General features: G+C 30.7%; 7 protein-coding genes across 11 annotated transcripts; 4 read left to right on the forward strand and 3 right to left on the reverse strand.

Annotated features, from left to right (window-relative positions):
- Window positions 1-1,056: 1,056 nt before the first annotated feature.
- Socs36E (Suppressor of cytokine signaling at 36E) lies at window positions 1,057-4,039 on the reverse strand. Its single transcript, XM_033334904.2, has 6 exons — window positions 3,719-4,039; window positions 2,910-3,508; window positions 2,500-2,813; window positions 2,194-2,433; window positions 1,836-2,102; window positions 1,057-1,750 (listed from the first exon to the last, which is right to left on the reverse strand). The coding sequence occupies exons 2-6, from the start codon at window positions 3,346-3,348 to the stop codon at window positions 1,460-1,462; spliced, it is 1,551 nt and encodes a 516-aa protein (XP_033190795.1). The 5' UTR covers window positions 3,349-3,508; window positions 3,719-4,039; the 3' UTR covers window positions 1,057-1,459.
- Window positions 4,040-4,055: 16 nt separating this feature from the next.
- LOC117157976 (pyroglutamyl-peptidase 1) lies at window positions 4,056-5,192 on the forward strand. 2 transcript variants are annotated; one of them, XM_076619822.1, is made up of 3 exons: window positions 4,056-4,642; window positions 4,720-4,737; window positions 5,024-5,192. In XM_076619822.1, the coding sequence occupies exons 1-3, from the start codon at window positions 4,424-4,426 to the stop codon at window positions 5,096-5,098; spliced, it is 312 nt and encodes a 103-aa protein (XP_076475937.1). In that variant the 5' UTR covers window positions 4,056-4,423; the 3' UTR covers window positions 5,099-5,192. The 2 variants fall into 2 exon arrangements, with proteins under 2 accessions (XP_076475937.1, XP_033192299.2); XM_033336408.2 differs by having other exon boundaries at window positions 4,060-4,642; window positions 4,720-5,192.
- On the reverse strand, window positions 5,119-7,656 carry IntS14 (integrator complex subunit 14). Its single transcript, XM_033335031.2, has 7 exons — window positions 7,335-7,656; window positions 6,960-7,217; window positions 6,565-6,889; window positions 6,282-6,493; window positions 5,966-6,220; window positions 5,567-5,896; window positions 5,119-5,494 (listed from the first exon to the last, which is right to left on the reverse strand). The coding sequence occupies exons 2-7, from the start codon at window positions 7,134-7,136 to the stop codon at window positions 5,267-5,269; spliced, it is 1,527 nt and encodes a 508-aa protein (XP_033190922.2). The 5' UTR covers window positions 7,137-7,217; window positions 7,335-7,656; the 3' UTR covers window positions 5,119-5,266.
- Window positions 7,657-8,596: 940 nt separating this feature from the next.
- On the forward strand, window positions 8,597-11,224 carry LOC117157485 (lysosomal phospholipase A and acyltransferase). Its single transcript, XM_033335564.2, has 7 exons — window positions 8,597-8,975; window positions 9,057-9,199; window positions 9,283-9,517; window positions 9,621-9,848; window positions 9,922-10,093; window positions 10,202-10,324; window positions 10,405-11,224. Exons 1-7 carry the CDS (start codon window positions 8,873-8,875, stop codon window positions 10,622-10,624), a joined length of 1,224 nt encoding a protein of 407 aa, XP_033191455.1. The 5' UTR covers window positions 8,597-8,872; the 3' UTR covers window positions 10,625-11,224.
- Window positions 11,225-11,351: 127 nt separating this feature from the next.
- LOC117157234 (TBC1 domain family member 20) lies at window positions 11,352-14,112 on the reverse strand. Of its 3 annotated transcripts, XM_033335252.2 has the most exons (6): window positions 13,449-14,110; window positions 13,260-13,379; window positions 12,806-13,049; window positions 12,482-12,685; window positions 12,164-12,383; window positions 11,352-12,090 (listed from the first exon to the last, which is right to left on the reverse strand). In XM_033335252.2, the coding sequence occupies exons 1-6, from the start codon at window positions 13,714-13,716 to the stop codon at window positions 11,785-11,787; spliced, it is 1,362 nt and encodes a 453-aa protein (XP_033191143.1). In that variant the 5' UTR covers window positions 13,717-14,110; the 3' UTR covers window positions 11,352-11,784. The 3 variants fall into 3 exon arrangements, with proteins under 3 accessions (XP_033191143.1, XP_033191053.1, XP_076475935.1); XM_033335162.2 differs by having other exon boundaries at window positions 13,260-14,111; XM_076619820.1 differs by lacking the exon at window positions 12,482-12,685 and having other exon boundaries at window positions 13,260-14,112.
- A 1,303-nt stretch (window positions 14,113-15,415) lies between these two features.
- Window positions 15,416-19,073, forward strand: LOC117156955 (inosine-5'-monophosphate dehydrogenase 1b-like). 2 transcript variants are annotated; one of them, XM_076619819.1, is made up of 3 exons: window positions 15,416-16,320; window positions 16,809-16,944; window positions 17,002-19,073. In XM_076619819.1, exons 1-3 carry the CDS (start codon window positions 15,988-15,990, stop codon window positions 18,051-18,053), a joined length of 1,521 nt encoding a protein of 506 aa, XP_076475934.1. In that variant the 5' UTR covers window positions 15,416-15,987; the 3' UTR covers window positions 18,054-19,073. The 2 variants fall into 2 exon arrangements, with proteins under 2 accessions (XP_076475934.1, XP_033190535.1); XM_033334644.2 differs by having other exon boundaries at window positions 16,809-19,073.
- Window positions 19,074-19,991: 918 nt separating this feature from the next.
- Window positions 19,992-20,644, forward strand: ox (ubiquinol-cytochrome C reductase complex subunit oxen). Its single transcript, XM_033336871.2, has 2 exons — window positions 19,992-20,126; window positions 20,499-20,644. Exons 1-2 carry the CDS (start codon window positions 19,998-20,000, stop codon window positions 20,538-20,540), a joined length of 171 nt encoding a protein of 56 aa, XP_033192762.1. The 5' UTR covers window positions 19,992-19,997; the 3' UTR covers window positions 20,541-20,644.
- Window positions 20,645-20,662: the final 18 nt, after the last annotated feature.

Raw genomic sequence — 20,662 nt, forward strand, 5'->3', positions numbered from 1 at the left:
AATATGCTATTCCTATATTATATACAGATATATTTCTGATCATTTTGTTCTTTTCCTTTTTCTGGTTTAATTGTAAAATAATGCTGCCTGTTATACAATACGCATTACACTCAAAAGAAATATTGTCTTAATTCACTGTGTTTACTGTAACACAATTATACTATGTTGTGTTTTGACTAAAGCAAAAAGAAATTATAACTTATACTAATATTGCATGTTAAACCAATAGTAAATTTCTACATTCAAAGTTATGTATTAATCTGTTACGTTATTTTAATAAATTAAATTAATCTAATTAACGTTTTACTTTACAAATTAAATTAATTTAATTTATCATATAAAGAAATGCGTTTTTATATATCCAAGACCATGTGTGTTATATGTATAGTAAAATGTTAAGCATTCATTCTCTCTATACGTAATAAAATATTGGCATTTTTCAAAGTGTAATGTGATTGCTGATAATTACTCTGTCAAGGTCAAAGATAATTACATACATTCAGAACATATTCTTGCTATTTTCTGTATTTAATAACAGCAAACATCAACACAGACAGTTTTTCAATACAACTGGCATTTCATATAAATAGACAGAGCAAGAAGATCAAACTTTTCGAAAAATAAAAGTCAACAGGTATATGCTGATATAAAGCACCACAATGGTATTGGATTTCAGATATTTTTAATCCTTTTTAACCATAATTAAAATAATGTATAAACCAAATTATACTTCAAACGAATATCGATTAAATTAAATTACAAATAAATGTTAAAAAAAGACACGATAAGAAAGATTTCAATACTAAATTACATAAAACTTATAATATGCAATATTTTTCAAACTGCTATTTTAATGTATTTACATGGTACTGTTTTTTTTCTTTTTTCTTATTTTTCAATTAACATATAGATGTATTTGTGATGCAAATGTAAGAGATCATGATAAAATGAAAAATGACAACTACTATGTCAATTATACTAATGTTTCGTTTTATGTAGAATATGCGTATGATTTGTTTGCTAATATGTATTGTGATCTTTCTATTAAGCGCAAAGTGTTCTGCAAACATAATTTTAATCTTTAACATTGTAATATTATAAACAAAGAAGTAGTAGTTCCAAATCGGCCTTTTTGCAAACTCTTAAATTAATTATCCGAAATATTTGCGATCATGGAGATACACATCGAACAAATGTAATTATAATCGGAAATATGCAATATATTACAACGTGAAATCAAAGGACGGATACTACCAGAAAAAATGAAATAGCTTTTTCAGTTTTATAACATTCACGAAAAATTAATTATAGCTTTTATATATATATATCGATACCCGTGCAGTGATATTAATTCTGCTATTATATATAAGACATATATCACTGTAATAAAGTGATAGATGCGAATGCAAAATCAATAAAATAATGCCTGACAAACTCTATTAAATATGAATACAGAGATTTATATTAAAGGTAAATATGATATGGATCTTCCATCTGATTGTAAATCATTCTCAGTATCTAATCGCCTAACTCGTACTCTTTGCTTGTAGTGATACTCCTTGAGATAACTCTTAAGCGTCTTTGGCAATTGTAACTTATTTATACCATCATATGTCGTCCGTGTAGTAATTACTGCTCGACATAAGTGTTGTAAAGGAAAAGCAAAATTTCGATGAAATGGTATTGTAAGCATAGGTTCAAAGAACATAGAACACGATGGATGCTTATAATGCTCGATCAAACCGCACACCTGGAAAGAGATTACATCGTATACCTCTATTTACATGTACTTTTTCTTATACTTATATTTTTAAAAATTCAATTATATTCCATACCGTTTCTGAAGCATAAACTCCCGGATCGTGCGAATCAAAACTAAATTTATGATTCCATTGTTCGATTCGGGCATGCAGAGATCGTCCATATTTTCGAAAACTAACAGAAAAAATAAATTCTTCCTGGGCCGAGTCACGTAACAAGAATGTACCTTCTTGCTTGCCTTCTAATAAACGTTCAGCTTCGTATCGATCCATTTTACCCCAATAAAAAGAACAAGCCGTAATTGATCTAAGATCTGGCACAAGACAATGAACATAATCAACCTGTGAAAATATATACAAATACGGGTTAATAATCACCAACCTAATTCAAATCAATTATTCCTTCTTTTCCGGTAAAAGTTAATCGATCTACCTGCGTATGCGCTGGCCTCTCGATATTTGGAATTAACGTAAAGTCGATTTGTGATAACGCTGTCAAAGCAGCAGCTTGTATACCGGCATGCGCCTGGAACAAAGCTGCCAAACTGTCTACTGTTATTCCATTTGGATGTACTTGAATTGCCGAAGGATAATTAGGTTTATAACCCGGAGGAGGTTCGACTCCCTCCTCCATTTCTCGTGCACGTTGTAGTCGTGCTCTTTTGTCACAATCCTGTAATGCAGACTATTAAGTACTAAGTTTAATACACAAGTTTATTACAGATGCAATAAGACATACTTCCATAGGAAATTCTTCTGGATTGAATCTTGAAAGGTCGATCACAGGGCTGGGAGGAAGCGGTCGTAGCACTGGACTTTGAGGAGCAGACCGACTATTAAATATAACACCAGCTCCCATAGGGTGTTCTTCGGTTCTTCTATAACCAGTGCAAACACAATCTAAACTAGTATTTCCTTGACCAGGAATAATATCTGTACTTTTAGAACTTTTATTCTTAGCACAGTTAAATTTTAATACCCAGCTACTTCGTTTCTTTTTCGAAGATAAAATATGAGTACACACTGGACTTTGATCCTTATTACGTTGTTTACCTAATAATATTAAATTTCATATCAGTTTATAACACAAATTAATAAAATCCACAACAAACATATAAACATGAGAAAGACAAAAAATATATTTTTTACCTTTTCGTTTTCCAAATGATAATGTTTTAGAAGATCTTCTTAAAGGAGGATTTATAGGACTATCTTCAGAACTACTACTAGTATTACTACCCCCAGAACTACTACAACACGCTTCCTGTTGCTTAAAACATATTTCCTTAGTAATATTTCCATTATTATAAATCTTTTTTGAATCCTGTGTCTCGATTGGTTGACTGTATAAAGTTTCAAATTTAGAATTATGATTATCTAGGTCTAAATTTAAATTATCATTATCCAAACTCCCATCTGTCTTGCATTCTTCATGAAGAATCAAACTTAAATTCAATAAATTTTCTATATCATCTTGATTCATCATTTCTAATTGCGTTGGCTGGATAACATTAGTACATGTTTCGGAAGACTGCCTTTCACCATCCATTCTAAAAAATTCCCTGAGACTAGCGAAATGCTGTCCCATTATTGAATGGATTGACAGGCATCTTATTGCCCTCAAAAGTATTTCATTTCCATTTCTCCTCTACAGAAATGTTATTAACACTTTTACGTTATACAATATCATTGTATTGTTATATCAGATAAATTTGCCAATCGATTCAATCGAAGGAGGTCTCGTTTATCTACAACAAAGTATACTATTTCAAAATCAATTAAAATAGAAGACTATCTAGTTTTAAAATATTGCAAGTAATTGTTATTTCCCTGTAAAACAATTATTTATTCTTTTTAAAGTAAAATGGCATCAATTTTTAACAAAAGGAGACTTATTTAATACAAACATAAATTTCATCTACTTTAGATATGAATTTTAATTACATATACATATTTACCAGCAATATAAAAATCCTATAGCATAATATCTTCACAAAGGCTATAGAAAAGAATTATTCAGACGTTCATAATGAACATTTCTTAATGGCAGCTAGTTGAAACACGTCCAGACAAGTTTTGACAAGATTTCCCTCTTCAATTTAGGCACGTGTGTCGACAAATATTTTTAGTCTTCACCAAAGTACGTATTTCACAATACAATTGAAGACATATCTTAAAATATAACACACTTCTCTCTCAATTAATGTAATGAAAGGAGTAAATTGTCAAAACATCACCTAATGTATCGTCAGCCATTTTCCCCAACTGATTCTCTCTTGTGCATCATTGGTAAGATACAAACTAGATAGCGACTCACGCATTCGACAAAGAAAATATATTTTAGATTCACAAATAAATTATAATATTATACGTCAAATGTCTTATAAGGCTATATTCATTTGATGTTTATAAACGTTCTTGATCATATATCCTAGAAATTGATATAAAAAAAAATGCAATTTACAATGAAATCAAATAAATGAATGTAGATAGAACATTATGGTTAAGTAAGTGAAATAGCATTTTTTCCATTATTGACAGATCTTTATGAGATCACTCTTATCAACTTGTGACAAAATGATAACAGCAAAGTTTTGTGTAAATCGAATATTATTGAAATAAAGGAAACTGTGCTTTTTCAAGTGAAATAATTGAATTTAACAATGGAAATTAATAAAAAGTACACAGTATTAGTAACCGGATTTGGTCCATTTGATAATCATATCGTTAACGCTAGCTGGGAAGCTGCAAAAGAATTAAATAAACTATGCATTAACTCGAAAGAATTGATGGATGTTGAAGTAATCGTAAAAGAGATTCCAGTTTCGTATGAAGATGTAACTAAATATGTACCAAAGTTTTGGCAAGAGTATAAACCTATAGTAAATTTTGATTTGTAATCAAGTTACACCTTACCACTCGAATAGCAACTTTCTATTTTCCCTTTTTTTTTTGTTAGGTGGTTCTACATTTAGGAGTAAGTCGCCAAGCACGATGTTTAACTATAGAATGTTGTGCTCATAGTAATGGTTACTTAAGAAAAGATATATTTAACAAATGTCCAGACGAAAGTAATATTGAATCTGAAATTTTTGAAACTAAAATCAATGCCAAACAAATTTGTAACATAATTAATGAAAGTTCAGACAAAACAAAATGCAATGCTTGTATTTCATACAATGCAGGAAGATATTTATGTGAATACATATTTTATAAATCTCTACAGATTGCACCTAAAAAAACACTATTTGTTCATGTTCCAGATTTCAATCAGTATTCAAGTGTACAAACTGCAAAAGGTTTATATGAAATTTTATATTATATTATCGAGGATATGAAAAAACAATAGACAATAAGCTTTGTAATATAAAAATTATAATTGTATGTGTGTATCTCCAAAGTATTTAATAAATCACTATTTAAAATACTAAACTTATTCTTAATGTAAAAAAATGATTGTTATTTTATATAAATATATATATGTCACAGATATGTTGTTATTTCATCTACGATCCTCCATGTTGAAATCTAGTACGTGCTGGTGGTATATTGTATCTAAGCTCTAGAAACTCTGGTTTCCTTATCAATGAAGCTACATGACCCATTTGAATTGTACAGTCAGGATTAAGATTTGGAGGTAATAATGTACACTCTCGTTCTAAAATGCAAGCCACTGCTTCTAGAAGTTCTATAAATCCCATTGATGATGCAGCTTTACGTAATCGATTCACCTCCTGCAGAAAAATATAAAAATATTATGAATAAGAATATTCGCAACAATTTTGTGTTGTCTCTTATTACTTTACCTTATAGAAGTTTTGAGTTTTCTCAGGTAACTTTCTTGCATGCCTTAAAATTTTCTGAATATCTGACTGTAACCCGCCTTGACGAATCCAAGAAGGTCCACTTTGAGTATAACTCCTTTTGTCATTTGGCCTAACTGGAAAACTAACAGCAGTACCTTTAGCTGCATCAATAGGACCTAAATTGCTGAAGTTACCTAACCAAGGCACAACATCTAAACCTGGTTCTAATACTGTTAACATTAAATTTGACTTTTTTTTTGTATCTGCCCATGAATATATAAATCCATACCATTCACTGTTTAACAAACAGAGAGCTACCATATTTTCAACCTATAGAAAATATCTATTCTATAATTTCTATATAATTAAAAAATATTGAATTTGTTGAAATTTTGTTACCTTTAGTGCTCCATGTAATAACACGCAAAAGGATGGTACTTTTCCTTCATCTCCATTCTCATCCGTATCTGAATCTTCTTCTAAAGATATTCCTTGCATGCTTGGACTCTTTTCTGTGGCTAATGGTAACACTAAATGTCTAGATATAGCACTAGGACTACCAACATCTGCTACCGATATAAATCCACAAATTTCTATGGTTTTTGATATCATTAACCCAGATGTTAATTCAAAATCTGTCTTCTTAGTGTATGGCTGAAATGTAACAACTTTGCTTAAAACCTGAAGTAAGTTTCCTTTACATTTTATTATTTACCATAGGTGCTGGTGAAAGAAGAATGCGAGAACCCAAATTTCCACACTTCAAATATCCTTGAAAAGACACATAATTAGCTTCTGATAATTTTTGAAAACAAGTTGTGACCGAATGTTTTGAAAGTGGAGCTTCAGGCACTAATACTATGCTATCACCACCAGCAAGATCAACTAAACGTTGGTACAGTGGTAAACCAGCGTGTAAACCAGCATCTGACAAAAGATTAAAATTACTTAACATATTTAAGACTACTGAAATATTGCATGATCATATTATAACATACCTTGTTGTGATGCAAGGCATATAACGCTTAATTTTCCTGGATAAGGAAAAGGTAGTGGAAATGGATTTACATCTCTTGTTACATTTAAGGAATTCAAAGAATCACCTAAAGACATCGGTCCTACTCCAGGATTACCATCAGTGATTAACACTACTTGACAAGCAGTAGTATTACCCCATTCTGCCATAATAACATTATTAACACCATGAAGAGCAGTTTCAATACAAGTCTTGTCACATTCTTCGATATTTTGTAATTTTGAACGTATGCTATCATAATCACGAGTGAATGGGCAAATAACTTCGTACAATGAGGAAAACACAACCTAAAGTAAAATGAAAACATACAAGTAATACAAGTAATAAGGAACTATTTATTATTGAGAAAGGACTTACTAAAGCCACAAATTCTAATTTTGAGTTTGCTTGCAAATAATGTAATAATGCATTTATGCCATGTACAGCTAAGTTATGTCTTGTTAATTGTTCAATTTGATTATTTTCACCAGATCCGCTTCCTAATATAGGACGCCTCATTGATAAAGACACATCTAGTGCTATAACTGTTGGCATCTTTATATATTACTAAACAAAAGTTTTAATTTCCTTTATATCAACACAATATTTATCCGCATTTCTTTCGATATTTATCAGCTAAAAAATAACGTAATAGTCATTATTCGAAAATTTTAGGTTAGAACTTTCAAACGTTGTCTATATATATGTGTGTGTGTACACCGACACACACGCGCGCGCGCGCGCGTATATTACTTCGTAAATATCGTCTTCCATTCAACAGTATTTTGTTCTGTTTTGTGTTTTTATGTTATTATTTTATATCTTATAATCTTTTTGTTCAGTCAATTCAGCTTTAACCATTTGTCCTACGATAATACTGCATTTTGCGCAATTGTTTTTGTCTTATAACTTATTTTGTCAGATATAAGACAAGCTTCTATCATGATATTTATCTTACAGTAGATGTATGTAATAACAGATTGTACTAGGGATGAGTAGGAAGATCGCCAATGCAATGTTAAAAAAGTCAACCAAAATATGCGCACTAAGAATGAAAACCTCTAGCGGTCACCAGCCGAACTCTACGCATATTTCTTCTCAGGTGCTTGGTAGGAGTAACATGCGTATGCACGGCGAGAGGGGAAGTGCATTCGTACCGTCTACCGAAGAAAAAATGTGCGCACTGTATAGGGTGGGAGTTGCTGCAAAAGTAGACCTATCAGATTAATCTTCAAAACATCCATTGCCGGGAAAAATTATAAATAGAAATTTATGTGTTTGGGACTCTTGTAAAAAGTTGGGCGCCATTGTTAAAAATGCACATGAAGGTGTGAAAGTGATTTTACCGCACCTAGAAAGAAACATAAACATTGAAAATAAATTGCATTTTGTTATTGATTACAAACATACTGGGGACAGGAGCAATAATCATAATACCAGAAGCAGCTGCAGCCTCCAACAGCAACCAGCAGCAACGATTTTCATGGAAACACATAATACAATGAAAGTAAAAAATGAGATTACTTATTTTAAGCTACTTATACAGAATGTATTTGGAAAGAGTTTCAATAAATCAGAATAGTTCTGCAACATTTTACAATCTTGTTATTTATTCTTCTCAGTATCGAATCCCACAAAAGCCCACCAAAATTCAAAAAATGAAATCGAAAAATGGCGAAGAACATGCGGAATTTAAAGAGGAAGAAATTTAAGAGGAATTTAAAGATAACACTAAACTCCAAGAATTATCGAAACAGTGTCACCTTCTATAAGATCATATCCTCTTCATACAAAATCGCTTCATAAAGTTCAAAGTTCTGGTCAAAATCTCGAAAATTTCAGTTTCGAAAAATTCCTGGAATATGACGTCATTTTCAAGATGTGGAAATTTCCCCTCTTGTCGTATATATACAGGTTTCTCCCATCAAAAGTACCAACTGCACTGGAGAGAGAAATGTGCGTATAGTTCAGCCATTTGACCGCTAGAGGTAACAATTCTTGGAACTCATTTTTGGCTGAATGTTTTCCATGCTCATCGACGACTATCGTATTGAGTACGATATTTTCGATATTGGTGAATCTCAAATGTGTGCGTCATCAGCTGATTGCGTATTATCAGCTACGTGACCAAAAGAAAAAAATTCATTGTTAGTGCAACGATCTGTTTATTGTATGTGTTTGTAATTGAATCAACGGCTATCCCAAATAGTGGTGTCAATTATACAATATAAATTGAAATGTACAATTTTAATGTCATTGCATATCTAATCAGTAGAAGAGTTTAACATAAAATGCGTTTATATCTTGTTATATACACGATTATTTCTTTATCTTGCTTTCTATCTGTAAAGTCGTGGCATTCTAGAAATAAACAAATATCTCCCGTTATACTTGGTAATTATTTTTCATTATATGAAGTAATTTCGTAATGCATTATTTTGAACATTGAAATTAATATAATTATTGTATTAAAAGTTCCAGGCGATGGTGGCAGTCAAGTGGAAGCAAAAATCAACAAAACCACAGTCGTACATTATTTATGTGAGAAAGTTTCTACTGAATATTTTAATATCTGGTTAAATTTAGAATTACTTGTACCAGTCATCATAGACTGCTGGGTAATTGTTGTCATATTTTATATTTCTTATACTTTTAATAGTATATAACAAATTATTTATTTATTATGTCTACTGCATCCTAGATTGACAATATGAAATTAACTTATGACAATATTACAAGAACAACAAGAAATCAAGAGGGTGTTGATATACGTATACCAGGTTGGGGTGATCCATTTGTTGTTGAATATTTAGATCCAAGTAAAGCTTCTCCTGGAGCATACTTTAAAGACATTGGTAACATGCTAGTGAATCAACTTGGATACGTCAGAAATCATTCTTTACGTGGTGCACCTTATGATTTTAGAAAAGCACCTAGTATGTATAATTCGTTATTAAAATATATATTACATAGTTGTGCTTACATGATATCATTATATTTTAATTTTACCATGATTCAAAGAGAAAATCACTTTTTTAGATGAAAATGAAATGTTTTTCAATAGATTGAAAGATTTGGTTGAAGAAACATATAACAATAATAATCAAGTCCCTGTAACATTACTAGCACACAGTATGGGTGGACCAATGTCACTTATATTCTTACAACGTCAATCTCAGAAGTGGAAAGATAAATACATCAATTGTCTGATTACTCTTTCAGCTGTTTGGGGTGGCAGTGTTAAAGCACTTAAAGTCTTTGCAGTTGGTATGAAGTACGCATAATATGTATGCATGTTATATATATAAACAATTATACTTTTATTAATCCTCTCTTGTAGGAGATGATTTAGGCGCATACCTTTTACGCCAAAGTATTCTGAAAGATGAACAGATAACTAGTCCTAGCTTAGGATGGTTATTACCATCAAGATTATTCTGGAAAGACACAGAAATATTGGTACAGTCAGAACAAAAGAACTACACATTACTCACCTTACAAGATTATCTGATGTAAGATATACTATATACGATAATTAATGAATTATGTAATTATTAGTATTAATAATATTTCAATAGTTTTCTTATGTTATTAAAAATGATATTTATTAAATCTTGTAGAGATATAAATGTTCCAAATGGTTGGGAATTTAGGAAAGATAATGAAAAATATCAATTAGATTTTACTGCTCCAGAGGTTGAGGTTCATTGTTTATATGGAAGTGGCATAGATACAGTAGAAAAGTATGTTAATTCTATCCTTATCATCAGTTTAATAGCAATTTACAAGCTTCCTCACATGTTTACATATAACTTATTCCTAGGTTATATTATAAGCCTGGTATATCAATAGAAGGAACTCCTCAGTTAATTCCTGGTGATGGTGATGGTACTGTAAATTTAAGAAGTTTAGAGGGTTGTAAGTATTGGCAGGGTAAGCAAAAACGGAAAGTTTATTCTCAAGTCTTCCCTGGTGTAAATCACATGGAAATTCTTAACAATAGTTCTGTATTAAATTATATCAAAATTCTTTTAAAAGTATGATATTATTCAAGGAATTGTGTCTTTAAATATAATTTACAGTGTAATTGCCAAATCAAATAATTAGAAGATGTAATAAATTGTAGAAATACGATAATGATCACGATGAGAAATTACAATTAGAAATAATACTCTTTTGATTATGTGTACATATATACAACTATTAGTATATTTTCCATTAAGTAAATATTAATATTAGAAAAATATAATAACACTCCAGCTTTGTACTCTTGTTTATCTATGGCTAAACAGTTACAAAGATATATTATAGCTTTTATTTATTTTATACTTTTAGACATTGATATTACTTTTGAAATTTTATTCTTCATTATAATATCTATGTAATATATTAAAAATCTATTAGCACATTTTTCCTATCTTAATATCTCAGGTACAAATTCATTTAGAACATACATTATATGATTTTTCTATTTATAATATAACTTAATTTGTTTACATTTAAATCTTAACAAAGCCTTTGAAAGTACAAATTGTTCACAGCAATATATATTTCTTGTAATAAGTCTCAGATAAAAATCACACACGACAAAGAGAAATGTAACTGAAAATGTATAAACGGAAATAAAAAGAATTATAAAATTATATTTTTTTATTAGTAACCATTAGTTTGTTGTTATACTAAGTTAATTCTTACTTGCAAATTTGAATATATACATACTTGCATCACAGATCGTAAAAATACGATAATAATCTAAACAACAAATATATCTTTCACGTTTAAAAATTCTTTTTTAATGTTTCAAAATATACATATTACAGATATATTTTTTTGCAAGCACATGTATGCTTTGTCTCTGCCCTTCCTTTCAATCTCAAAGATCTGTTTACATTTCTGACACTGTAAATATATGTGCACAAAATGTTCATATCGATTTCAAAGAACACAGCATAAAGGCAGCACAGGAATGCTCAATATGTTCCTTATAACACATTCAGAAACAAATTCGTTTAATCACTGATTAATAAGATTACCAACGGTCATTATCACGTGTATTTTATAATAGTACATCATTATTTCATTATGTTTGTGTGCCCAACAATTTGTTTTATTTACCAAACCAATGGCATATAAATAAAATGGAATTTTGTTTCAAGGACACAGAAATGAATCTATTATCTAAATAGATTATGTTCATTTAATGTCAGTTAAGACCAGATGAAGATCTTAAAAAGGCATACAATCCCAGAGCCAAAATAGTTACTACCGTGATCGTTTTGTAACTTCTGATACGATACGGTATTCTTGGCGCTGATTTTACAATTCTGAGTTGACGTTGCTTTTCTCTTTCTTGACGACTTGCTTCTGCCTTTGCTTTCCATTCTTGTTCTTTACATTTTCGTTTTCGATCGAATTCTCTAACATCGTTACTTATAGATTCAGGTGGATATTCACGATATAAATTTTTTGCTTCAACTAGAAGCGTTTCAAAAGGTAGATCGTCCGGTAACTATAAATAAAGATAATTCTTATGTAAAATAAACAGACTTTAGTGCATTTTTACTTTATTAAACATTACTCACAGTACATAAAACTTTATGCGTGTGACCCATATCAGGCGTAGTATTAAAAATTTCTGTTGCTCTATGTGCTACGATCACAGTACTTAGATAAAGAGGCATCAGTGGGGGACTGCCAAGAAAGTAATCAAATAATCTGTGTAACAGTTTTCTATTTTCCGCATACTTGTGCGCATACCATGTTGTATATTCAGCCAATGCAAAATGCGGAAATAATTCTACACTATAACATAAAATAGATTCAATTTAAAATTCTGTACAAATATCATGTAAAATTTGTATTTATCAAATATATATAATATATGTTTATATTATACAAACTTTTCCAAGTGTTCTAATAAAGTGGGATGCACTCTCTCCAAGAGTGCAAATATGTAAAATAATTCTTGATTCACTTTTTCCATTGTTTTCTCCATAAATCTTTCAAGGAATTCTAAAGAAATGCTTTCAAGTACACGCAAACCTTTTTCTAAGCCCATGACAAGAAGTACAGTTGCTGCTATATCATTATATCCCTGGTAATAACTAAGTACGTATTATTTTATTTTGTATTATCAACATACATATGTCTATAGCAAGCTTTCCCACAATTATAACAATATGGAAATGTTGCATGTGATGTGTAAATGTATATATAATACTAACTTCAACATAGAATGTTTGTGAAGAACCCAACACATTAATTGTGTTAACTGTTCGTGAAAATGATCAATCTCATGTTGTGTAGCATTTTGCGAAATATGGCTACCACTGCGTGCTACATCCTTTAATATTTGTTGGTAGACCTCATTTGGTATATGACTATGTATAGTTTCTAGTCCAGTTACAGAAAAAGTGGTTTCTTCCGAGAGCCGCAATAGTGTTGGCCACAAAGCTCTTCGTATATCATCTATAGATCATCTTTATGACTACAAGATTTAATTACATGATATAAAATTATTTTCAATAAGGAACCTATATATAAGTGTATGTTTTACTATCTTAAATAAGTTTGTACAATACAATTTTCATTTAGCAAAGGTATAACAACAAATTACATTGTATTATTCATGTAGAGGTTTCTTATTGATAATAATGCATGATCATGTCAATAAAATACCATTAACTAAACCCTCACTGCTGCAACCCAGTAGCTTCAGTTCTCCTAATGTTAGGTTCGGATTGGCGACGCTTCCTCGAATAACACTTATCTTCATCCGTTCTCTATTCGTCAATGGCTCTGTATCACCAAAATTATGTTCTAATAAACTGTTATCGTCCTCGTGATTTAACGCTCCGTTTTGTTTACCTGACAAACTAAAATCTGCGATGTCAGGTATTTGCGGCATAATGTTATCGCACCATGCCTTCGTAGAATCGGACATTCTTACAAGAGGTACATCACTTTTCGTATCAGAAGTTTCTTCTTTTGATACAAAATTTACTGTTTCAATTACATTCCTTCGCCTAACTTTTAGGTTAGGCTTTTCAATAGGATCTGACATCTCCGTAATTGTTTCTGGGACATTGGAATCCAACGATATTTCGTCCTCCTCGGGCTCCATGTTATTCGACATAAATTCATACCAAAAATTTTTCAAAATGATGTGCCATTATACGAAAAATTTACAGAGATCTCCCGGAACTTCTGACAGAACAATGACAATCTGTCAAGAATGACACGCATTGATCACCGTCACTCACTTTTAAGAGAAGTTGCTTATTAATTGAAATTGAGCAGACGCTGACGTGGCTCATCATTTCTCTTGCTTTTATGTTACTACAGATAAGGTATAAAATAGATATATTACATGGCTTGAGTTCTCATAAAATCCTTTTAACATTTTAATGTTGCACTTTTAATTTCTAACATAACTGATCTAGTATAAAGTAAGATTACGTATATATAACATATATGTGTAATCCTTGCCTATGACTAGCGTTACCAGATATGTACTCTATGAATACAAGATTCCATGAAACGATTTGATCTTGGACTTTATATCATGGCTTTAGTATGTAGCGCCACTATCGTTCGACCAGTGTACTTCACTTCCCTGTATTCACCTTCGCCCTCATTTCACTAATAGATACGATGTGATATAACTGTATAAGTACATATTCTTTATCCATAATAATAAACTAAACGAGAGATGTTAGAAATATTTTAAATTCACTATTCCCTTTCTGTGAACTTCATTAATCATTACTTCATATTACCTCATATTACATTTATATACGTATTTCAGTAACACTATTTTCATTTGCTGTAGTTAACCTTTTTGAATTTCAAGCAATTTGTATTACTATTTTGCTATTCGTATATCGTATTACATACATAATATAACAATATATTTTTGTATTACATTATTAGTTTAGTCTCTTATAAACTCCACTTTTTGAACTTTGCGCCATTTTCCCTTAATACATCAGTCGAACGATAGCGGCGCTGGCATATATAGTCTCTTTTAATTTGCTTCAACTGCGGTATAGCTGGTTTATGGTAATCTCATATCTCGTATAAACAGTATATATTATACTAGACTATACATATCAGTGGGCAGGGGGCATATAAACAGGTCTCAATAATCATATACCGAAAGCATAGAAGAAACCGTCTGAAAATTCAATATAAAAAAAGTAACAAACAATGCAAGAAGGTTCTCGTTCTGCGCATGTATGACATGCTATGAATGTCTTAGACAAAAACAAACATGTGACTCATAAAATTATCCTATAATCCTATCCATGCCATTCTTTCTATCCCATTCTTATCCTACCCTGATGGAAAGAATCTACCATCTTTTCGTGGGTCCTACCATACAATGACATTTCTTTACAAATAAGCATAAAATGAGGGAACTTGTAGAAATTTGATTATTGTAAAAGTATTGTTATTGGCCAAGGGTGGATTAGCCAAATTCTGTTGCAGGTATAAATAACGGTATTGATCCTGTAGTAAAATCTTTTGTAGATTTCACTGAAACAATAAATTTAATATCTGTTCGGTTCGGTCAGCCGACCATAAAGCGGACCACGCGGTCCATCTACCTTACACAAGATTTAGCTATTGTATAGAGAAAACTTGAAGAAATATGACAATAACCTTTCGGAATTTTTAAAAACGCAACCTTGAAGTGGAATTTGCAAAATAAAAATTTGTTCATAATTTTTCAACACAATAAACATTTATTCAGAAAAAGCTATTTTTCCGATTTAAACGAAAATTTATTCAATAGGATAAATAATTTCCGAGATATAAATTAGAACGTACAACACATTTTTCCAAAAATGAACAAAACTCACAAAATCCAAAGGCTTATATTTCCCAAACAGTTTCGAAAGGAGTAAAATGATGACTTAAACCCCCCCTAATTTCATGTGAACAACATCGTATCCCATTTTGTATAAAATTGCAGGCATCAAAGGAAGAAGTGATCGGTTTAAAGTAGACACCGTTATTATCCTTTCATTTATCTACAATACAAATAACATGTCACTAGTTACTAACTGTACTACTTTCCCCCACTACCTTCAGACCTTTCCCTTTATTCCCTCCACCTGGTAACAACAACACGCTGGCCGTTAACTGTAACGCCATAAGCTACAGCTGCTACAAGCTATAAATGCACTGTGCGCACGTTGACTTCAGTCATTTTGCCTGGAGATCTCCGGTTCAACGCACGTGGGAGTGGGAAAGACGCGCGATTTTTAACGTCAGTGTTACAAAAGCGTGATATATCATCTCGTCATATGGTAGTTGTAATATTAATTAAAGTACAAATAATCTTCTACGACAAGAAAGGACACCAATTCACACAAATAATCGTCGATTAAGAAAAAAAGCAATGGCAGACTCTATGATTGGTAACTGTGATACAAAACCGGCAGATGTACCCTTACCAGATGATGGACTTTCAGCAGCACAACTATTCGCACTCGGCGATGGTCTCACCTATAATGATTTTATTCTTTTACCCGGTTATATCGATTTTACTGCCAATGAGGTTGATTTACTATCGCCATTGACAAAGAAGATTATGATTAAAGCACCGCTAGTATCATCTCCCATGGATACAGTTACAGAATCCGACATGGCTATTGCCATGGCCCTATGTGGAGGAATTGGCATAATACATCATAATTGTACGCCTGAATATCAAGCCAATGAAGTATATAAGGTATACATATACTTTTTAATTTAAACATTTTCGTTTGTCTAGTACAACCGCGAAATTTTTATCGTAACTCACGACTTCCCTCACAGACACATTTGCCATTCATATAAATGGAATGCAGGTTTCATCTCGTCTATCTGTATCTATGATCTTTTTCGAATTCGATTCGATTTTCGATTTTCGATTCGAATAATAACATTATTAGTTTTCAATGATAACATATAAATCGACGGTAAATAATTTCCAATCTAACTCCGATTTAAGAGACATAAAATTATTGACATCTTTTTTTGTCATTGAATAGTTTTCGATGCGTAAAATCCAAAAATGTAAGTTTTAACTTTAAAAGTCTAACGGTTCGAAAGTTATGCGTTTGTAAAGTTGAATGTTTTAAATAAAAAGAACAATTTTATGACCCTTGAACTGAAGTTCAGCTATTCCAGTTTTACACCAATGTGTCTAAACCTTTTTTTCAATTTTTATGATTTTAGGTCAAGAAATATAAACATGGTTTCATTAGGGATCCAGTAGTTCTATCACCCAATCACACAGTCAAAGATGTCCTAAATGTGAAAGCTAAATATGGTTTTTCTGGTGTTCCTATCACAAATACAGGAAAAGTTGGAGGTAAACTATTGGGCATTGTAACATCTAGAGATATTGATTTTTTGAAAAATACAACAGATCAACAATGCATAAAATTGGGATCAATAATGACAAAATTAGAGAATCTGATCGCTGCAACTGCTGGTGTAACATTACAAGAGGCAAATGTAATTCTTGAGAAGTCTAGAAAAGGAAAACTCCCAATTGTCAACGAGGAAGGGGAATTAGTATCTTTAATGGCAAGGACTGACTTGAAAAAAAATCGTAGTTATCCAAATGCTAGTAAGGATGAGAATAAACAATTGTTGGTTGGTGCTGCTATTGGTACACGCAATGCTGATAAACAAAGACTGCAACATCTTACTACAGCTGGTGTTGATGTCATTGTTTTGGATTCTTCTCAAGGCAATTCTAAATATCAAATTGATATGATTAAGTACATTAAATCAGAATATCCAGAATTGCAGGTAATTGCAGGGAATGTTGTAACAACTTTGCAAGCTAAAAATCTTATAGAAGCTGGAGCTGATGCTTTAAGGGTTGGGATGGGTTGTGGATCTATTTGTATTACTCAAGAAGTTATGGCTGTGGGAAGACCTCAAGCAACTGCTGTATATAAAGTTGCAGAATATGCAAGGAAATTTGGTGTACCTATTATAGCTGATGGTGGTATTCAATCTATCGGGCACATTATTAAAAGCTTAAGTTTGGGTGCCAGCACAGTTATGATGGGATCTTTATTAGCTGGTACCTCAGAGGCACCTGGTGAATATTTCTTTAGTGATGGTGTACGTCTAAAGAAATATAGAGGTATGGGCTCCTTAGAAGCTATGAATAGAAAAGATGCACAAGGTTCAGTAATGGATAGGTACTTTCACAATGAGACGGACAAGTTGAAAATAGCTCAAGGTGTTAGTGGCTCAATAGTTGACAGAGGAACTGTTTTAAAGTTTTTACCCTATCTAATATGTGGCATTAAACATGGATGCCAAGATATCGGTGCAAAGTCTATATCTACCTTAAGATCTATGATGTATAGTGGAGAATTAAAGTTCGAAAGAAGAACACATTCTGCTCAACAAGAAGGAAATGTTCATAGCCTTTTCTCATATGAAAAGAGACTTTTTTAAATAGATAAATATTAAATGAGCACCTTACAAAAAGAGGAGTACCTGCATTTAATTGGATATAACTTGTCAATTTTAACAAATTATATCCTGAATTATATGAACTCATATATTTGCTTGTACCTAAACATAACTATACAAAGATATATGAAACAAATTGTTTTTTAATGATAGACAAGTGAAATTTATTTCACTATCATTTTATATATAATGAAAATAATTTAAGAACCTTTTTTATAATGTACTTATGAGATACAAATATGTATCTAATACATATACATGTGTAAGAAAAATTGAACGATACATGGGAAGAAGAAAGTTACTGATAATTAATTTTTTTTAAATCCTATAAATGTAGTAATTTACATGATAAATTTTCTCACATTTCTGTGATAACTCAATTTATTACTATGTGTATATACGTACGTGCCATCCTTTAAGTAGATTAATCTGTCTAATTTACATTACAGATATGACTGAATTATTAAACAAGTTATAACTATACATTGTTGTAATATTTTTTTCTTGCTGCATTCTTTGTTTACTACATCCTGTGCACTTGATTTAAATCACTAAAATGTACACTGTTTGGGATTCTTATGAAATCACATTAATATTTTAATAAAAAAAATTAAGAAAGTATCTGAAAAGTACATAATATCCTTAAAAATCTACAATGCAGCAAGAAAAAGATTCAAGATTTAAATGCCAAACTATGGGGATACTATTTGAAAGTAATTTAATTGGCTTAATTGTTTATTAGCTGATTATTCATTTCTATCATAACGTGATAGAAAAGAATCCATTACATTACAATGTTATATACTTTATCAGGTATTTTAATATAATTTATCAAAATATATTTTTATGACTCTGATTTAATATAAGCTATCTCTCAAAAGGAAAGACCTAAATCCAAGTACTTAAGTTAATTGTAAGATAATTTTATAATTCAAAATATACGAATTAAAGACATACAATATAAACTATTTTATTATTATTAACTGCAAATTTTACACAGGTTGTTATAACAAAATTGTATATTTGAAATAAAGCCGCAACTAATGTTAAATGTATCTCGTGTAAGTTATTATCATATAATCCAAATAAATATTTCTATCGAATAAAATAGATCATTAAATACGTATCGCACTCTTTTTATATATAATTCAAAATTTATTCTGCGAATGAAACAAAAACAAAAGCTCGAAAAAGTGTGAAATTTGAAACAATGGTTTCATGTAACGTAAAATGTTTTACACAGAATTTCGAATTACTTACTTAGATGTATCATTATTACCATTAGAAACACAAGAAAATGTAGATATTAAATTTTGTTTTAAATTACTTTCGAGATCGCGATAAATAGATTTTTTTGTATTATTTTATAGATAATTGTTACTGCGGAAAAGGAATCGGATCAAAAGATAGAGGAATTTAAATTTAATACTATAATTCAGTCATTAATTGACAATTTGAAGTATTCCAACATATGTACTTGATAATTTGAATACGTAGTTTGGCAAATGTCTGACTGGCGCGTTGTCGAATCGAATACCCTTATAGAACTCTTCACTTTCTATCCCATTTACAATTGTATGTCAATGGCCCGCCCCGTACTATATAATTTCATATCATTATTAATGTTGTAACTTGTAACAGATTTTTCTGTGGTTGTAATTTTATTTTATGCTCAATACCGATTTACATTGCAAGTGACACAAAGTACTCATCTACATGAAATATACGATAAAAATTTTCGTTGAACGATAGATCTGTATTATATATGGTTTGTGACATAACCTAACGATCATTTACGTCATTTCGACTGTTGTATTAGAGTAATAAGAATAGTATATAAAGAGTGCTGCTGTTTGCGGTCGATAAAACCGGGAGCTTGTAAAATTAATAATTTTGTTCAAAAAAAAAGTTATCGAAGTCAAGATAATGGCTTTTATATATAACCTTTTTAAAAGATCTTCTACATTCACATTGAGCATTCTAGCAGCCACCTTTTTCTTCGAACGGGGATTTGATATGATTGGTGATACAATATTCGACAGGCTGAATGAGGGGGTATGTATAAATATACAAATACAAGTAAGAAATATTGTATACTTTAAAAATATATTGATTTTTTTGTATAACAAATTGATTAAAATAGTACTAGTTCGATCTAGTTATTTCTCATTGTATAATAAATCTCATGCTCAATCCCATTTAATTTTATGTTTTTGATAAAGCATTCAATAATATATCGTATGCTATTGTAAATTGTATGAATAAAGCTATGTAAAGTAATATAAATTAATATTTCATTTACATAAGTTGAATGCAATTTTAGTAATCCTATAAAAAGCATTACATAACAGGTATATTAGACTTAAAATAAAAAAAAAAGAAAAGAAAATAAGAGTCAAACAACATGATCTATAATTTTTGTTTCAGAAACTGTGGAAACATATTAAAGGACAATATGAAGAACAGTAATGAAAAGTGTTAATTATGTTATGTTAGATGTGTATGTTTGTGTATATCATATAGGTATGCTATTGTATAAATAAAGAGCAATTCGAATAAAATATATTAATTTATATTGCTTATAGAAACGA

This window comes from Bombus vancouverensis, chromosome 7, assembly GCF_051014615.1.
Source record: "Bombus vancouverensis nearcticus chromosome 7, iyBomVanc1_principal, whole genome shotgun sequence".
Lineage (NCBI taxonomy): Eukaryota > Metazoa > Arthropoda > Insecta > Hymenoptera > Apidae > Bombus > Bombus vancouverensis.

Bases quoted from the DNA above. Each gene is read 5' to 3' on its own strand.
- Socs36E (XM_033334904.2), bottom strand. From the start codon at position 3,348: ATGGGACAGCATTTCGCTAGTCTCAGGGAATTTTTTAGAATGGATGGT. The intron at 2,434-2,499 runs GTATGTCTTATT...TCTGCATTACAG, and splicing joins CAGAAGAATTTCCTATGGAA to GATTGTGACAAAAGAGCACG. The intron at 1,751-1,835 runs GTATGGAATATA...ATCTCTTTCCAG, and splicing joins GAGTTTATGCTTCAGAAACG to GTGTGCGGTTTGATCGAGCA.
- LOC117157976 (XM_033336408.2), top strand. From the start codon at position 4,424: ATGGAAATTAATAAAAAGTACACAGTATTAGTAACCGGATTTGGTCCA. The intron at 4,643-4,719 runs GTAAATTTTGAT...TTTTTTTGTTAG, and splicing joins GGCAAGAGTATAAACCTATA to GTGGTTCTACATTTAGGAGT.
- IntS14 (XM_033335031.2), bottom strand. From the start codon at position 7,136: ATGCCAACAGTTATAGCACTAGATGTGTCTTTATCAATGAGGCGTCCT. The intron at 6,221-6,281 runs GTAAATAATAAA...GTTACATTTCAG, and splicing joins TTCTTTCACCAGCACCTATG to CCATACACTAAGAAGACAGA. The intron at 5,897-5,965 runs GTAACAAAATTT...TATTTTCTATAG, and splicing joins TATTACATGGAGCACTAAAG to GTTGAAAATATGGTAGCTCT.
- LOC117157485 (XM_033335564.2), top strand. From the start codon at position 8,873: ATGCGTTTATATCTTGTTATATACACGATTATTTCTTTATCTTGCTTT. The intron at 8,976-9,056 runs GTAATTATTTTT...TTGTATTAAAAG, and splicing joins AATATCTCCCGTTATACTTG to TTCCAGGCGATGGTGGCAGT. The intron at 10,094-10,201 runs GTAAGATATACT...TAAATCTTGTAG, and splicing joins ACCTTACAAGATTATCTGAT to AGATATAAATGTTCCAAATG.
- LOC117157234 (XM_033335162.2), bottom strand. From the start codon at position 13,716: ATGTCGAATAACATGGAGCCCGAGGAGGACGAAATATCGTTGGATTCC. The intron at 13,050-13,259 runs GTATTTTATTGA...GATGATCTATAG, and splicing joins CAGTGAGGGTTTAGTTAATG to ATGATATACGAAGAGCTTTG. The intron at 12,384-12,481 runs GTTTGTATAATA...TTTATGTTATAG, and splicing joins TTATTAGAACACTTGGAAAA to TGTAGAATTATTTCCGCATT.
- LOC117156955 (XM_033334644.2), top strand. From the start codon at position 15,988: ATGGCAGACTCTATGATTGGTAACTGTGATACAAAACCGGCAGATGTA. The intron at 16,321-16,808 runs GTATACATATAC...TTATGATTTTAG, and splicing joins AAGCCAATGAAGTATATAAG to GTCAAGAAATATAAACATGG.
- ox (XM_033336871.2), top strand. From the start codon at position 19,998: ATGGCTTTTATATATAACCTTTTTAAAAGATCTTCTACATTCACATTG. The intron at 20,127-20,498 runs GTATGTATAAAT...TTTTTGTTTCAG, and splicing joins TCGACAGGCTGAATGAGGGG to AAACTGTGGAAACATATTAA.